This window comes from Pongo pygmaeus, chromosome 6, assembly GCF_028885625.2.
Source record: "Pongo pygmaeus isolate AG05252 chromosome 6, NHGRI_mPonPyg2-v2.0_pri, whole genome shotgun sequence".
NCBI classification, from domain to species: domain Eukaryota; kingdom Metazoa; phylum Chordata; class Mammalia; order Primates; family Hominidae; genus Pongo; species Pongo pygmaeus.
This window is the reverse complement of record NC_072379.2, coordinates 110,550,869-110,567,774: the sequence shown is the minus strand read 5'-3', so window position 1 is coordinate 110,567,774 and position 16,906 is coordinate 110,550,869. Positions and strand designations below refer to the sequence as shown.

Genomic DNA, 16,906 nt, shown 5'->3' with positions numbered 1-16,906 from the left:
GTGATTCTCCTGCCTCAGCTTCCCAAAGTGCTGCAATTACAGGCATGAGCCACCATGCCCATCCCCTAAAAAGATTTAAGTGAAAACACTGGAGTGATAGGGTTGAGATTTGGGGACCAGTTTTAATAGTAATCTGAGGATTTATTTGTTTATTTTATAAGTATTATTCAAATCAATCCTCCTTTTTTATCCAGTCTATCATTGATGGGCATTTGGATTGGTTCCAAGTCTTTGCTATTATAAATAGTGCTGCAATAAACAAATGTGTGCATGTGTCTTTATAGTTCAAATAAGTCAAATTTCTATTTGGTCAAAGCTGACTAAATGATGATTTACAGACTGGAGTTAGAAGAATGTTATAGAGATGTTTGTCTTATGTTTAAGAAAGTAAGCAATTTCGAAGGATATGAACAGATACTTCTCAAAAGAAGACAGTTATGCGGCCAAGAAACATAGTAAAAAAGCTCATCGCCACTGGTCATTAGAGAAATGCAAATCAAAACCACAATGAGATATATCTCACACCAGTTAGAATGGGCGACTGTTAATAAGTCAGGAAACAACAGATGCTGGTGAGGGTGTAGAGAAATAGGAATGCTTTTACACTGTTGGTGGGAGTGTAAATTAGTTCAACCATTGTGGAACACAGTGTGGTGATTCTTCAAGGATCTAGAACCAGAAATACCATTTGACCCAGCAATCTTATTACTGGGTATATACCCTAGGGATTATAAATCATTCTATCATAAAGATACATGCACACATTTGTTTATTGCAGCACTATTTATAACAGCAAAGACTAGGAACCAACCCAAATGCCCATCAATGATAGATTGCATAAAGAAAATGTGGCACATATACACCATGGAATACCATGCAGCCATAAAGAAGAATGAGTTCATGTCCTTTGCAGGGACATGGATGAAGCTGGAAGCCATCATTCCCAGCAGACTAACACAGGAACACCACATGTTCTCACTCCTAAGTGGGAGTTGAACAATGAGAACACATGGACACTGGGAGAGGAACATCACACACCAGGGCCTGTGGGCGGTGGGGGGCAAAGGGAGGGAGAGCATTATGACAAATACCTAATGCACGCGGGGCTTAAAACCTAGATGATGGGTTGATAGGCATAGCAAACCACCATGGCACATGTATACCTATGTATCAAACCTGCATGTTCTGTACCTGCATCCCAGAACTTAAAGCAAAATACAAACAAAAATATGAAAAATAAATAAAAGTCACTTTGACAGAAAAAGAAGTAAGCAATTTCATTATTATTATTATTTTATTTATTTTTTTGAGATGGAGTCTCACTCTGTTGCCCAGGCTGGAGTGCAGTGGCACGATCTTGGCTCACTGCAAGCTCTGCCTTCCAGGTTCACGCCATCCTTCTGCCTCAGCTTCCCGAGTAGCTGGGACTACAGGCACCCGCCACCGTGCCCAGCTAATTTTTTGCATTTTTAGTAGAGACGGGGTTTCACCGTGTTAGCCAAGATGGTCTCGATCTCCTGACCTTGTGATCTGCCTGCCTCGGCCTCCCAACGTGCTGGGATTACAGGCGTGAGCCACTGCACCTGGCCAATATAAATATCCTTACTATGTACTGATAGAGAAAAGCACATCAACAGATGGAATTGAAACAGCAGTAAACCTTCTTTTGGAGAAAGTAGATGTGCACTAGTAAGATTTGATTTTCCTTAAAAATATATCCTAAATCTGGTTGGGCATGATGGCACAGGCCTGTAATCCCAGCACTTTGGGAGACCAAGGATGGTGGATTGCTTGACCTCAGTTGTTCACGACCAGCCTGGACAAATGGCAAAACCCTGTCTTTACAAAAAATACAAAAATTAGCCAGACATGGTGGCGTGCACCTGCAGTCCCAGCTACTCAGGAGGCTGAGGTAGTAGAATTGCTTGAGCCCAGCAGGTTGAGGCTGCAGTGAGTGGAGATCATGCCATTACACTCCAGCCTAGGAGACAGTGAGACTCTGTATCAAAATACACATTGATATATATAATGTATCTGTATATATCCTAAACCTAACCAAAGCTTACCACCCTCCAGCTCTAGTCACTGGACCCCCACACCACTTAGCTTAGACCTAAACCCTGATGTGCAAGGAGATGGTGGTCTTTCAACCAATGAATGCCACAGTGACTGAAGAGAGAGGGAAGCTGAGATTCTAATGTGTCACCCTGAAGTTATATCCCAGCCCTAGATCAGACAGAGGGAGGGACTGGTACCTCTCAAATTATGAGGCTTGCGGTCCCCCCTGCCCCAAGAGTATAGGACTTCCCCCAACGGGCTGCCACATCTCCATGCGTTGTCTCAGAGTGGGATGGCCACAGGGAACCACAGTTTATCCATGCTCTTGCCTCTGAGCAAAACTGTCTGGAGAGCCCATTGTGGGCGTTGTATCGTGTGCCCTTGCTTGCTTAATTGTCATAAGCAAAACATAAAAAGCTACCTCCCAAAAGAGTTCAGTATCTCATAGTACTCTTTTAAAAACAAAGCAAAACAAAAATGAGAATGACAGACAGAAAATAGAGAAAACCTGATTGGTTTTACTCAAGTGTATCTTGTGTGAGAAATTGGAAATATAATATTAGTTAACTTTTCAGCCTATCCATACATTTGCCCTGTCTGTGCTCTGCTTCAGTCTCCAGTTACCTGTGAGTCTTGCTCCCATTCCTTCCTCCTCCTTGAGGGTCTCATGAAGTGAGAGAAGCTTGGATATGGAAGTCACATTGTATTAGCTTCCTATAGGTGCTATAATAAGGTGGCTTCAAACAACATACATTTACCATGTCACAGTTCTGGAGGTCAGAGGATGAGCTAGTCTCACTGAACTAAAATCAAGGTGTGATCAGGGCTGCATTTCTTCTGATGCCTCCAGGGGAGAATCTACTTCCTTGCCTTTTCCAGCTTGTGGAAGCTGCCTGCACTCCTTGGCTCATGACCCAAGTCATTCCAGCCTCTGTGTTCCTCATCATATCCCCTTCTCTAATTCTGACCCTTCCCCCTCCCTTTTTCAAGGACCCTGTGATTATATTGGACCCATGCTGATAATCCAAGAAAATCTCCCTATCTCAAGATCATTAATTTAATCACATCTGTAAGGTAACATACTCATAGGTTCCAGGGATTGGGACCTAGGCATCTTTGGGGAGGGGGTATTAATCTGCCTTTCACACACATGAGGGGCCACCCAGCCCACCCATGTGTCTAGTGCCTGCATTCCTCTTCATGGTTCCTAGTGGTGGTTTTCTGGCTCATACTTGAATATTTGTATTGACCAAGAACACATCATCACATTGTCTCAAAATGACTTATGTTGGACCAGTTTCCCTTTCTGCTTGGAACTTCAACATTTTAAAGTTCAGTTAATTCTATTGTCTACCTCTTCCTTCTTGTGATGGGTTCTGAGTCCTTTCTTCATATTGTTTATGGTCTGGATGATACCATTTGTGTCTGTCTCTGTCTTGTAAAGATGGTCCCTAGAACTGTAATCAGTATTTCAAAACTGGTCTGACAAATGCAAAGCAACACAAGACTACTACCTTCCTTGCTCAAGTCACTTCTCCTGACAAAGGCTGAATTGCAGTACCTTATTTGATGGCCGTTCTTACTGCATGGAATTACAGGTTTTCATAGGTAATGTGGGGTCACTGATAATACCTAGGGCACCATTCTTAATCCCTACACTTTAATTTCCTCATCTGCAAAATGGAAATGATAGTGCCTTTTTTGTAAAGTTGATATGATAATTTAATAAGATGTTCTACTTCTTGCGTTTTGCAAAGTACCCAGCACATAGTAGGTACTCAATAAAGTGTACTGCTGCTGCTGTTGCTACTAGGACTGTACTACTGCCATCATCATTAGCAACATCATCAACAATAATCTAAGTTCACCTAAATCATTTACACATTTTCTTTTTTTAAAAAAACTAAAGGACAGGAAATTTTATTTGGTTCCATAACTCTTAACAAATATCCTGTGTGTGTGTGTGTGTGTGTGTGTGTGTGTACGCAATACACACACACACACAGACACACACACACACACATATATATTTAAATAGATAAAGCCGCTGGTACAGTGTACAGTGGTGTACATGCTATGGTGATCATGCACTGTATGCCTTTATCCAAGGCATTCATAAGACAGAAACAAGGATTACAGTTTTCAGCCACTGATGGAAACTCTTACCCGTCTAGGTCAAGCTGTTAATGGACCCATTTGACTGCAGTCACGGAGCTCTTGAGTTGGTTCCCAATTTTGTGACCTTATCTTTATCTTATCTACAGTGGTATTTGAAAGGCCTTCATATGTGTAAAGGCTCCCTAGCCAGCAGGCCTGCTAAAGAGAAAGAAAGTGTGGTGCGCATCAAATTTTCAGAGTAATAAATTTGAGAGGTACAAGGTGTTAATAAACATTGTCAGGGAAATAGCTTTTCACACGGGTGCTATGACTCCATTTCATACTGACTTGATGGTTTCTCTCTTAATTACCCAAGATGCTTTCTGAACACCATTTGGACTCATGAGTTTTCTCCAGAGTCAACCTCAAGTGTATTGATTTTAATTAGCACTTGTTTCAACTTGATCCTTCTGCAATTTTGGCAAAACGTGGCACCTTGCAGAATTGGAACATAAGCAAGCTGTAAAATTCCTGGGGAGAGGCACATGGAGAATGTCATCCAGGAGAAGTGTTCTTCTTGTCATGTATTCTCTTTTCAAAGAAATCTGGTTTTAGTCTAAAAGATTTGCAAAAGATAATGGGGTTACAGGGATAGTGACAGTTAAAGAACAGAAAATTAAAGCATACGTATAAGGGGTTTGATTTGTGAACGTGTTATTTTCAGGAGGTTCTTTTGTAAGGTATAGAAACAGCATGATATAACAAAGTAGTGTTGTCTCTCCTACCACCTCTCGTGTCCCCACCTTTACCCTATTCTCATTTTAGTAACAAAAACCTGATACCCAGAGGTTTCTAATACCCCGTATAGACTGATGTCACACGCCATAGCAGTAGCAAAGACTAGAACCTGTATCTCCTTATTCTGATTGTCCTGTGAACCTACCGCTTTTAGTGTATTTGAATTCAGAATCTCTTTTGTAAAGAAGAGATAGGAGAATCCAGCTATATTATGAGCTAAACAGGCCTTGGGGACTGGCCTGAGAAGCTAATGCTCTTTGGAACCTTACTCCTTTGTCAAACACCGTAGCCTACTCAGGGTGCTCATCTTCTCATGGGTCCTTCTCTTATTACCCTGTTGAAAATTTTAACTCTCCCTCCATCTCCATTCAGTACTCTGTATCTTCCTTCTCACTTTTATCCACAGTGCCTATTATCGGTCAGCATGCTATATATTTTACTTATTTATTTATTTATTAAGGACTTACCCCTACTAGAATCAAGACTCTGGGGAAAGAATTTTTGCTGTATTCACTACTGAATCTTCCTGGCTTGGAATAATAGTATCTAGCATACAGGAGATGCTCAAGAAACATTCATTGAATAAATACAGATACATAGAAAAGGAATTTTGTGATGCTAGCAGTACATCCCTCATTTTCCCTCCTTTGGGCCTAGCCTATGGACAGAGGGAAACAGGTTACCTTGCAAACCTCCCTTATCACCTCTTGCCTTTGCTGGAGTCTGAGGGGCCATGTCCTTCCAGCAGATAACAGTGGAAAGCACCTTCCCAAGAAACACTTGCTCTTTATTTTGCAGGACAGTTAATCCCTGTGTGGTTTGGACAAGCTAATTACTCATTATGAGAAATTCCTAAGGTAACAACCCCTGTAGCTATACTTCCCATTAGTCAGTGTAGGTTTTATAGGCTATTTGTAAGCAGAGCTACTTATTATGTGTCACTTACTCCAAGAAGCAAAAGAATTCTGCTGTTTTTAGCCAATATATTTTGCTCTAAAGTATCTTGATTTGAGTGTTGTTTTTTTACCTGCCAAATCTGTTCGTAGAAACATAATGTCAAGAATTTCCTCCCAAACCTCTTATTAAACTAGCATGTGCAGACCATTGTGTGTACCAGACCTATTTTTTGTTTGTTGAAGTCAGTTGATTCAGGGGACAAATTTTGGGGATTTGCTGTTGATTCTATAATGGAATTGTTAAATAAGTAACATTAAATGTGGTAGTAAAAAATATATGTAGAAATAAAGTGAAATAGAAAGTCTAATAAACATAAAATGTACTGGGCCATTCTCTAAAAATTAGTAAAGGAAATAGTTAAAACAGAAAACTTTCAAAGCACACAAATATAATTTTTAAAGTGTTGAAATATGTTGCTTTTCTCCTGGACTTTAAGTTCATTGCCTTCCCAAGTTGGTTTGTATGAGCTGTATAAGAGTACTAGAAATTCATAAGCCAGAGACCTCTGTATTGTTTCCACTAATGTATGTTTTATATACTCTTTGTAACAGGTGACTAAGATGTAATTCTTTTTAGAACTTACTCAGTTTTTCTGTTTTACGGCCCACCTGTATCCTTGTCAGCCTAGGTCATTTGCAAATGATGCCATCATAAAAAGTTGGTCTTTATGGAGGAAGATGATCAGGCACACTGATATTCTCCCATGGTCCATGGTATTGAGGAACTAGGATACTTCCTTGTGCACACTTTGATGAAGAAGTTTTATAAAACTCCCAATTGTAGACATAGTTACACGGTTATTTTTCTTTCTAGTGATTTGCTTTCTTATGGGGAAATTTTTTATTAGAAAACAGAGTATTCAAGGTCAGGAGATCGAGACCAACCTGGCTAACAGGGTGAAACCCCATCTCTACTAAAAATACAAAAGATTAGCCGGGCGTGGTGGCGCGCACCTGTAGTCCCAGCTACTCGGGAGGCTGAGGCAGGAGAATGGTGGGAACCTGGGAGGCGGAGCTTGCAGTGAGCCAAGATCCCACCTCTGTACTCCAGCCTGGGTGACAGAGCGAGACCCCCCTTTTTTTTTCTCAAAAAAAAAGAAAAAAGAAAATAGTATTACTTTTGATTTTTTCAAGTGTTTGAAATATGTGTTAAGTAAAAGTAAATTCGACCTTGCCATCTCACCATTTACCTTTAAAAACTTTCTAGTTGTGCTTTGTTGACTTATTTCTCACTTCTCTATGCATTTATTATTTCCCGCTAGTTTAATTCTTATAAAAAAAGTGAAAGCATGCTGTTAGCACATTTGCCTAAGTTTGCTAGTTGGCATCAAATTTCTCTTTTTTTATCTTGCAATAATAAGAAAGGGTTGAGATTTTTAAAAACTCAAGTTTTATAAATCACCAGTAGAGAAAAAATCGACAGTATATATGTACATAGGACGTGTCTATTTGAATATAGGGCCTTTCTCAATTGTTTTATAGCTTAATGATATGAAATATTAAGCCGAGTTTGTCTGTATGACTGAATTATTCTACATCTGTGTTCATAAAATGCTAATCTGGATTCTTCCAGCAGTGAGATCATTTTGTCCATGAATTTTGGAAAAGATTTAAGTTGTAATTGTACCCTTTACAGTCCTATTATTTTACTACATTTAGGTATTTCTCCTACCCTAAATTGCTATGACTATAAAGTAATAAGACTGGTTTCTCTGAGCCACCCCTGCTAGGCTGTCCTTTTATAATCACACCTCATAAATAAAATGAGGGAAATATTGAAAAATGGTGAGACTTGACAATACCTTCCTACTTGGTCCCAGTATTCACCTCCTAGATGTACAATTACAGTATTTCTAATTCAAACTAGCAGAGGCTGACTTTTATTCTTCTCAGATGTTGGCAGTAAGGGTGAGGACACTTTTATAAAAATGCAAATATATTTGCACTTTTATATGTATGTATAATATTTGTACTTTTATATGTATGTATAACAGTATATTGTATAAAGTTTTTCTTGATAGAGCAGTTTATTACATTTCCTAATATATCTATATAACATGGTTTTAATTTTCCTTTCCTTATAGGTGAAATGAGGAATGATTTATATATCACTATTGAAAGGGGAGAATTTGAGAAAGGAGGGAAGAGCGTGGCCAGAAATGTGGAAGTTACGATGTTCATTGTAGACAGTAGTGGCCAAACCCTGAAGGTATGTTAATACTTGATATTTCCAGGTCAAACAAGTCTGTATAATTGCTTTCACTTAATCTTTAATGTGATCAGTTATTTTCTGATTTATAATCAGTTAATTTCTGATTTGCGTTATTTTCTATCTTATTCTTCTCCTTCACCCCTGTGTAGTTTTCTTTCTTTTTTTTTTTTTAAATTCACTAAAATTCCTTTCAGAAAAGAGAGCAGAAAAATGCAGTCTTCAGGCTGAAGACAAGCCAGGAAAAAAACAACAAAAAACAACAACAACTTTTACAGTTTGCATAATTAATTGTGTCAATAATTTTCTTACAGAAGCTATTACTTAAAAGAAGCTTTTTTTTTTTTTTTTTTGAGACAGAATCTTACTCTGTCACCAGACTGGGGTGCAGTAGTATGATCTCCACTCATTGCAACCTCCCCCTTCCGGGTTCAAGCAACTCTCGTACCCCACCCCTTCAAGTAACTGGGATTACAGGCATGCGCAACCATGCCCAGCTAATTTTTGTATTTTTAGCAGAGACAGGGTTTCACCGTGTTGGCCATGCTGGTCTCGAACTCCTGGCCTCAAGTGATCCTCCCGCCTTGGCTTCCCAAAGTGCTGAGGTAAATGTAGCATATTTTTAAAGCCATTTCATTATTTCATCCTATATATTTTCTTTCTGACCAAAATAGGCACGAAGACTAGGGCACTACTTACTAATTGGGGCGAGAATAGTAGGTGTTTTTATGGAAGAAGTATTTTTCATGAGCCCCTTCTTCATAGAGACATACAGTTGCCCATTTAAATAAGAAGGTTGGCCCTGGGGCTTAGTGAGTCACCTACTGAGGCACAAAACAGGCTTTTGACTATGGCAGGTTGGGAACTTTGCCATGTAGTTGAACTCCAAGTGGGCCATGCAATCGTCCATCTCCCACGTGTCACCTGGGTCTACCCTTGACACAGTAAACCCTTGGAGACCAGCATCAGAATTAAATAGATACACCCGGCTAAGCAGCAGCAAGTACAGAAACACACAGCAAAGGACCAGCGAGGTAATTTCATAGTGCTATTTGAGGGGCAGGCAGGTAGAGCAAAGTGATTGCTCTGCCTTTTCGAAAGATCTTTAGATGAAGCTCTCTTTAACCTGTGTGTTCCCTTTGTTAGGATTTTATCTCCTTCGGCTCTGGGGAGCCACCAGCCAGTGAGTACCACTCCTTTGTGCTTTACCATAACAACAGTCCCAGGTGGTCTGAACTGCTGAAACTTCCCATTCCCGTGGATAAATTCCGGGGCGCACACATCCGCTTCGAGTTTCGGCATTGTTCCAGTAAGTGTTTGGTGGCATTGGCTACCTGTCTCTATTGTGCTGGAGTATCCTGCTTACTGAGCTGTCATGAAGATGTGGGTTGATCTTAAATTGATTACTTTTGTAAAAATCAGTTTGTTCCATTCTAGAAAGATTAGCCAGAAAGGGGAGGCACAGTGTTAAAAGCTAAACTGGTTCTGGTGGTCTTACGCAACCCTAACCATTCTGATATCTCCAGGAGCTGATCCAGCTCTCACACAGATCGGGGAAACCCACTAGGACTTTTCATGGCATGTGAAGCCGCTGAGAAAGCCTTTGGCCGGTTCAGATGCATATCTGATTTGTGTGTATCTGCATCACTGTACTCTCTCAGACAGTATTCAGACGAGAATCAAATAATATCAGCTGGAAAAAGACTTAGAAGTAACATGAAGTAATTGCCTCATTTTACAGATTTTTTTGTTTCGTTTTGAAGCAAAGTCTCACTCTGTCGCCCAGGCTGGAGTGCAGTGGCGCAATCTCAGCTCTCTGCAACCTCCGCCTCCCGGGCTCAAGCAATTCTCCTGTCTCAGCCTCCTGAGTAGCTGGGACTACAGGTGCCCGGCCACCACGCCTGGCTAATTTTTGTATTTTTATTACAGACGGGGTTTCACCGTATTGGTCAGGCTGGTCTTGAACTCCTGATCTCAGGTGATCCGCCTGCCTCGGCCTCCCAAAGTGCTGGAATTATAGGCGTGAGCCACCACATCTGGCCTCATTTTACAGATCTAAACAACCCAAGATATAGAACTGTTACAGGGTTTGTCCACATGGGCGTTGCCATCCATAAAGTTATCACTTCTCAATGTTTCTATTTCAATTTTTTTGCATTCATTACCACCCTCTCAAGCCCCATTTCTCTCCCCCAACTATCCCCAGCCCAGGAATCTTCTGATATTCCTTGTGTCCCTGAGTATATCTTAGCACTGCCAGTGTACATTGTGACCAGAGAAAGTTCTGGTGAATCTAGCTTTGGGAGCAGTACAACGAACGAGAGATACAGGAGAATCACATTTTTGAAGAAGCAGCAGGCTCTTTTCCAGTCTGGAAGGAATAGGGGCTTTGCCAAAAGATTTGTGGTGAATTTACCACAGTGATGTTGTATTTTACCCAAGGTTCAGGCAGAGAAGGAGGACTTTATCTTTTGCTGGAACTATGGCATGTTTCAGAATTGACTCAGGAGCTTCATAAATTATGCTTGCGTGGATGTATCTGAATGCAGGAAGAGAGCTAGCAGGGTCTTAAAATTCTTCCAAATTCCCAGAAGAGTTTCATGTAAAGGACTTGAAGTAGGAAAACATAAAGGACTTAGAATGGTGCCATACTATTTCTTCCATCAATCTTTGTTATGAATTCTCACTGGGGCCTAATATGAGGTCTGAGCTTTAAGGTAAGAAAAAGAGAAAATAAAGGTGAAATAGTGGTGAAAGAGAGAAAGAGCATTTGGAGATAATTATTCTAATTCAGAACTTGGAAAGTAGAATACAGGCTATTTTCAGTAAAATCTGTTGGATCTCTACCTTCTTGTCCCTGTACTTCAAAAATTCCTCATAGGTTTTTTCTTTTAATCTTCATAATTAAAAGTCAGAAGAAACAGCAAAATGTAAAGAAGAAGGAAAAAATCTTGATAATACCACAAACTATGAATAACCAATGCAATCATTTTATAAAGTGGACTTCCAAATATTTATCTGTGTGTTCATATATTTATTCAAAAACAACAGTTATTCATGAAACAAATATTTATTGAACACCCGCTGTATGCCAGGCATTTTACTGAGTACTGGAGACACATCAGTGAGCACAAGAAAATAGCCCCTCTCACAGAGCTTTCATTCCAGAGAGGAAAGACAGATAATAGCTGAGAAACTAAATAAATAGTACATCAGATAGCAAGTGATGAAGTGCAGTGAAGACTCAAATTGCAGCTAGGGAGTAGAAAGTGATGGTACTGTGTTGCTATTTTACACAGGGCAATCAGGAAAGACTTCGCTTATAAGGACATGTGTTGGCAGCAAACTAAAAGAAGTGAAGGCCTGGGGAAAGAAGATTCCAGGCAGAGAGGACAGTACAAAAGGCTTGAGGTTGAAACACGCTTGGCCTTTTCAAGGAATAGCAAGGAGACCAGGAAGGTAGCAGAGGTGCCAGATCTTGTATAGTCTTTTATTTCATGATGAGGACTGTGCATTTTATTTGAATTGAGACGAACCACGAGAGGATTTGGAGTGAAGATACGTCTGACTACTGTATGGGATAATAGATTATAGGTAGTATGGGTGGGAACAGAAAGACCGCTTGGGAAGCTTTTTTTAGTCTTCCAAGTAAGAGATTTAAAGTGTTCTGCATTACGATGGTAGTGGTTCAGTTCTTTTTTACAGAATATTAACAGATTGGATCTGAAAGAAGGAGAAAAGTCCGGGGTAACCCAAAGATGTCGGCCTGAGAATGAAGTGATCATTTAATTAAGTGGGGAAGACAACAGGAAGAATCTGTTTGGGGAACAAAAACCAAATATTGCATTTTAGACATGTTAAATCAGAGATGTCTATTAGACACTCAAGATGTCAAGTGGGCAGTTGAGTAACGTCCAGGTTGGAAACTTGGGAATGAGAACATACAGTTCAGTGGTTGGTCTACTGAGCCAGCACTGGGGGGTGGGGAGGATCCCTGAGCTGTAGCATTTGCTGATTTCCATGGTGTAGATACTCCCACTATGGCCAATTTCAAGCTTCCAACATGACATCGCTGAATGTAGAACTGGGGAGAGATGTGCACTCTCAGCTCTTATGGGCCAGTATGATCCAGCTCCAGCACATCACTAATTTTGATGATTTCTAAAGTCTGAGACTGATTGGAGTTCCTAGGTAGTAAGTTTAGATAGCAAAGGGGAGTCCAAGTATGGGTCTCTGGGGTACTTGCTGTATTTAGAGCTGGGAGGATGAGAAGGAGGCATTAAATGACATTAAGAAGGACTATCTAGTAGGTTGAAGGCCAATGCAGGAAGAAGAGAATCCAGGAGCTAAATGAATGCAGTTTTTCAAGAGAGGATTGATCACATGTGTCAGGTGCCAGTGGTAGATCAAATAAGATGAGGACGAATAATTTGATTTGGCATCATGGAACTCATTGAACCTGACAAGTGATTTTAGTGAATCTGTGGTGGTAAAGGTGAGTTAAAGAATGAGATGGAGGGGGAAAAAGGGGAGTAATGGGTATAGACAAATCTTTTGAGAAGTTTTGCTATAAAGGATACAAGAGCTATGGTCATGCATAGGAAGACTCAATGTCGTCAAGATGTCAGTTGTTCTTAAATGAACCTATAGATTCAAGTTCCTGTATTATCATTGATGTGGAACTCTCTTCCCAGAGATCTTTGATGTGATTTTTGCTTGACTTTTTAAAAAACGTGAATTCTTTTTCCAGTTTCTCTATGGGATTGAAATTAATGATTTTAAAAGAAAGTCCTTTGCTATAATTACATTTTCAGGGATGTCCTCATATTAGGGACTAGCACCAGCCAGACAAAGTTACCATTTTCTGCATGAGGCTCCACTTCCCTGTGCTTAAATACCTGGAGCAATTAAATGCTGTGTTGCTAAACTTCTTGTCCAATCTTCAGGATCACCATACCTAACTCCTCCAGCTCAGATCTTACTGCATCCCAAAGTTGAACTTGTCTGTTCAAGTATAATGTTCCACTTGTGAAAGAGTAACCATCCAGCCCTTAACAGGCTGCTGGCCGTGGAGAACTCTCTGCCCATCTAAGTACAAGGGGAGAGTCAAGTTAACCAAACAAGGTTCTGTTAATGCTTTCTCCATTTTTGGAGGAAAAAAAAAAAACTTGGTGGAAAGAACTGGAATGGTACTTAAGAGATCTACAACAAGTTACCTAACATCTATGACCTCAATTTCCCTATCTATAAATAATTACTAATGATCCTTGGCATTTCTAGCTATTGTGATTCTTAATTAGGCATCTGAAAACCTCATCACCTCATTTCCAGCTTCCAGAGTAGTGAGCTCTTATTCAACTATAGGTTTAATATTCATATTGTCTTTCAACGTGCCTAACTTATTCCAAGGAGGTAACTGCAACAGGATTTACTTTCCTTACGTGTGTGGATATAGGGAAAGAAGTTCTGTCATGGACCAGGGTAGAGCTTAGAGATTCCCTTTTGTTGGGTAGTAATCAAAACAAACCATTTCACTTTCATTCATTTAACATGTATTTATTAAGCACCTACTATGTTCCTAGCACTCTTTGAAACAAAATAAATAGATAAGACCCCTGCCCTCATGGGACTTAGGGGTAAAAAGAAGAAACAGGCAATCCACAAATTTTTAAAAAGCAATTTCAGATAGTGATTCCCATAAAGAAAATTAGGCAAGAAATGTAAGTTGCAGATAAGGAGGCAGGAAGAGGGGATTAGAGGGTGGCTGCTCTATATAGATGGCCTATCAGAAAAGCTGTGCTGCATTGTGTAGTGGGAACTGTTGTGTATGGGTTATATTTCTCGATGATTATGCTTCTTGACAAACTATGTACCTGAACATAGATACACTTAAATAAGCAAGTAATTTTGTTTTTTACAGCAAAGGAGAAAGGAGAGAAGAAGTTGTTTGGGTTTTCTTTTGTCCCTCTGATGCAAGAAGATGGTAGGACTCTTCCAGATGGAACTCATGAGCTCATCGTGCATAAGGTAACATCAGTCAGATGGTGGCGATGGGCAGTAAAAAACATTGCTGAAATAGCACCTCACTATCTTGTCATTTCGAAAAGAGAAAAAAATGACTGAAAAGAATACTCTTGTAAGATTGCTCTCAGGGGGAATGTCTTTTTGAAAGTATTGTTTCTATATTGGGTCATATTCTAGAACATATTTTAGAGATGATTTATGTTTTCATCCTAATTTAGGGGTGGATGTTTGGGTAAATCTGTATATTGTTCTTAAAGTTCTTTCCATTGCTGTGATAGGGTTAAGTAAACCTTACAAATAACTTTTTAAATACTACATTACGCGCTTTCTTATCTAGGTCTGTGTATCCCCAGAAGTAAATTTAGCAAGGTCAGCATTACTTTTTTTTGTCTGCTATTGTTACTAAGCAAGCAGAGAAGTGGCTGTATTTCATCATGACAACTTTAGCAGTTCTTGTAAATCAAGAATTGTCATAAAATCATTTGGAACAAAGTGTATTGTAGTAGGCAACAAAAGAAAGCTTGCAAAGGAAGAACCCCTTGTAATTATCTGAGAATACTAGTAATAATGAACTATAGGGTAAAAAATGTATTTTTAAGTGCACAGGCAATTTTCTCCAAAATATTCCTCCTTTGCCTTTCTCCATTTCTGTAACTGTGTAATAGCCAGGCCCTTATCAACTCTCACCTATGATAACTGGTCCTGCTGACCTGGGTCTTGTCTTCCTCTAGCCCAGACATTAGGGTCACTCATCTAAGGAGCAGATCCAGCCATTTCACTTCCCAGCTTAAGACCCATTCAAAAGCTTCTTGCTGAGAGAATAAATCCCAGGCATCTCAGGGCGTGCCAGCCTTCTACCTCCCTACTGCCTCACTCCTCACCACTTCTGGCCTCTTGATGCTGCAGCCACATCCAGCACTTTCTAGTTCTTCACCCTCTGCTGCTGGCTCTTTCTGCTCTTCCCTTCCCTTGTGGCTCCTGGAGTCAGCCTTCCCCTGCCTCTCCCTCTGAGTATCTTCTGCTCATCCCTGGAGGCTCACCTGGGCCACAACCTCCCTCAGAAACTGTCCCCTGCTTCCTAGCCCAACTCATATTCTCAGCTGGACAGTTGCCCTTCCCTGAGCTCCCTGGTATCTGCACACATCTCTTACCATTGTTCTCATCACACTGTCCTAGAACTATCTGTTGATGCCTCAGCTTGCCCCGTTAGATTTATGAGCCCCTTGAGAACAACAGCTATGTAGAGGGATTCTGGCCTGTGATAGATGTTCAGTGAAGATTATTGAATGAATAAGAGATTACAAGCAAAAACTTTCTTTGGATTGCTAGTCAAATGAGAGGCAACATAAAACACATCTGGTATTTTCTTTTTTCTTTTTTTTTTGAGATGGAGTCTTGTTCTGTTGCCCAGGGTGGAGTGCGGCAGTGCAATCTCGACTCACTGCAAGCTCTGCCTCCCAGGTTCACACCATTCTCCTGCCTCAGCCTCCTGAGTAGCTGGGACAACAGGCACCCGCCACCACGCCCGGCTAATTTTTGTATTTTTAGTAGAGACGGGGTTTCACCGTGTTAGCCAGGATGGTCTCTATCTCCTGACCTCGTGATCTGCCCACCTCGGCCTCCCAAAGTGCTTGGATTACAGGCATGAGCCACTGGGCCCAGCCCACACCTGATATTTTCTATTTTTATAGAATGTATATTTCAGTGTCTATTTCTTTAATCGTTCATTTTTTCATTATTTGTTCATGTTTATTGACCACAGACTACAGCCAGGTACTGTTTTAGGTGCTGGGAAAATAGTGGCAAACAAAACAGCCAAATCCTTCTGTTTCTGGCCTTTACATTCTCTCTTCATAAAGTAATCTAAAAGAGCTAACAAAGCTAATGGTGTTAAAATAGAAAGAAACAAAAATATTTTAAAGCATAGTAACCAGAAAAGCAAACAGAGGAACTACATATACTAGACTGCAGGGATGATCTATTTATCTCAGCTTTAGGTCTGAGGCTCCCCGATAAGATATATAATATAACAGGCAATGTCTTGAGCTTCGATTTTCAAAAACGTAAATGGTACTTCATATAAATGTCTTTGTAACATTAAATCTTAGCTCAGAAAAGATAAGGCTGAGAGAACTAAGACTGGGCTCCCCATTTCCTAATGATATATAAAAGAATGAATCACTTCTACATAGCATATCCCATCTGGACCCTCTCACCTATGGGTCTGAGGGTGTGTCTTTGGCAGTGCTAGGTTTCCAATCAAGTCCTTGTTGACTTCTCTTCGTGAGCATGAACCATACCAAGATTCTCAGTTGCTGATTAGAGACATGCATATTCTTAAAATGCCAGGGGACAGGTAGCAGAGCTCGCTTCTCCACGTGAACATTTAGGAGTCAAACAGGTATTAATTCCTAGACAGAGTCCTGTCCAGGTGCTTGTCGTCAGGGCCAAAACTTTTCTCAAAAAGAGGACTTTGACTCAGTTGTAGCTCTTCCACAAAGATTGACTTAGTACTAAGAATCCTAATCCATAAAGGGAAATTTATTTGAGCATGAAAAATGTGACCTCAACCACAAGAGAAACTCAGTATGGTATGTGTAGGCTGTCTAATTTGGGGCAGACCTGCACTGTATAGCTCCATCAGGAAGCATTCGCTCCACAGAAAAAAACCCCAAGTAGCTGAGTTTTCTTATGAATAGGGTTATTTAGTATTTCTTATTTACAGAGTTGTGAAATACTTGCCAAGTATAACAATTTTTATTTT

The 16,906-nt window shown here is 40.2% G+C and overlaps 1 protein-coding gene across 5 annotated transcripts in view; it reads left to right on the top strand.

The window, feature by feature from the left end:
* DOCK4 (dedicator of cytokinesis 4) overlaps positions 1 to 16,906 on the top strand; it is a 485,830-nt gene that overhangs the window by 297,016 nt on the left and 171,908 nt on the right. For all 5 annotated transcript variants that reach the window (XM_054494462.2, XM_063667735.1, XM_063667733.1 and 2 more), the window contains exons 14-16: positions 7,994 to 8,118; positions 9,265 to 9,427; positions 14,039 to 14,145. In XM_054494462.2, coding sequence (XP_054350437.1) covers positions 7,994 to 8,118; positions 9,265 to 9,427; positions 14,039 to 14,145 — 395 coding nt within the window. The remainder of the gene's footprint in view (positions 1 to 7,993; positions 8,119 to 9,264; positions 9,428 to 14,038; positions 14,146 to 16,906) is intronic.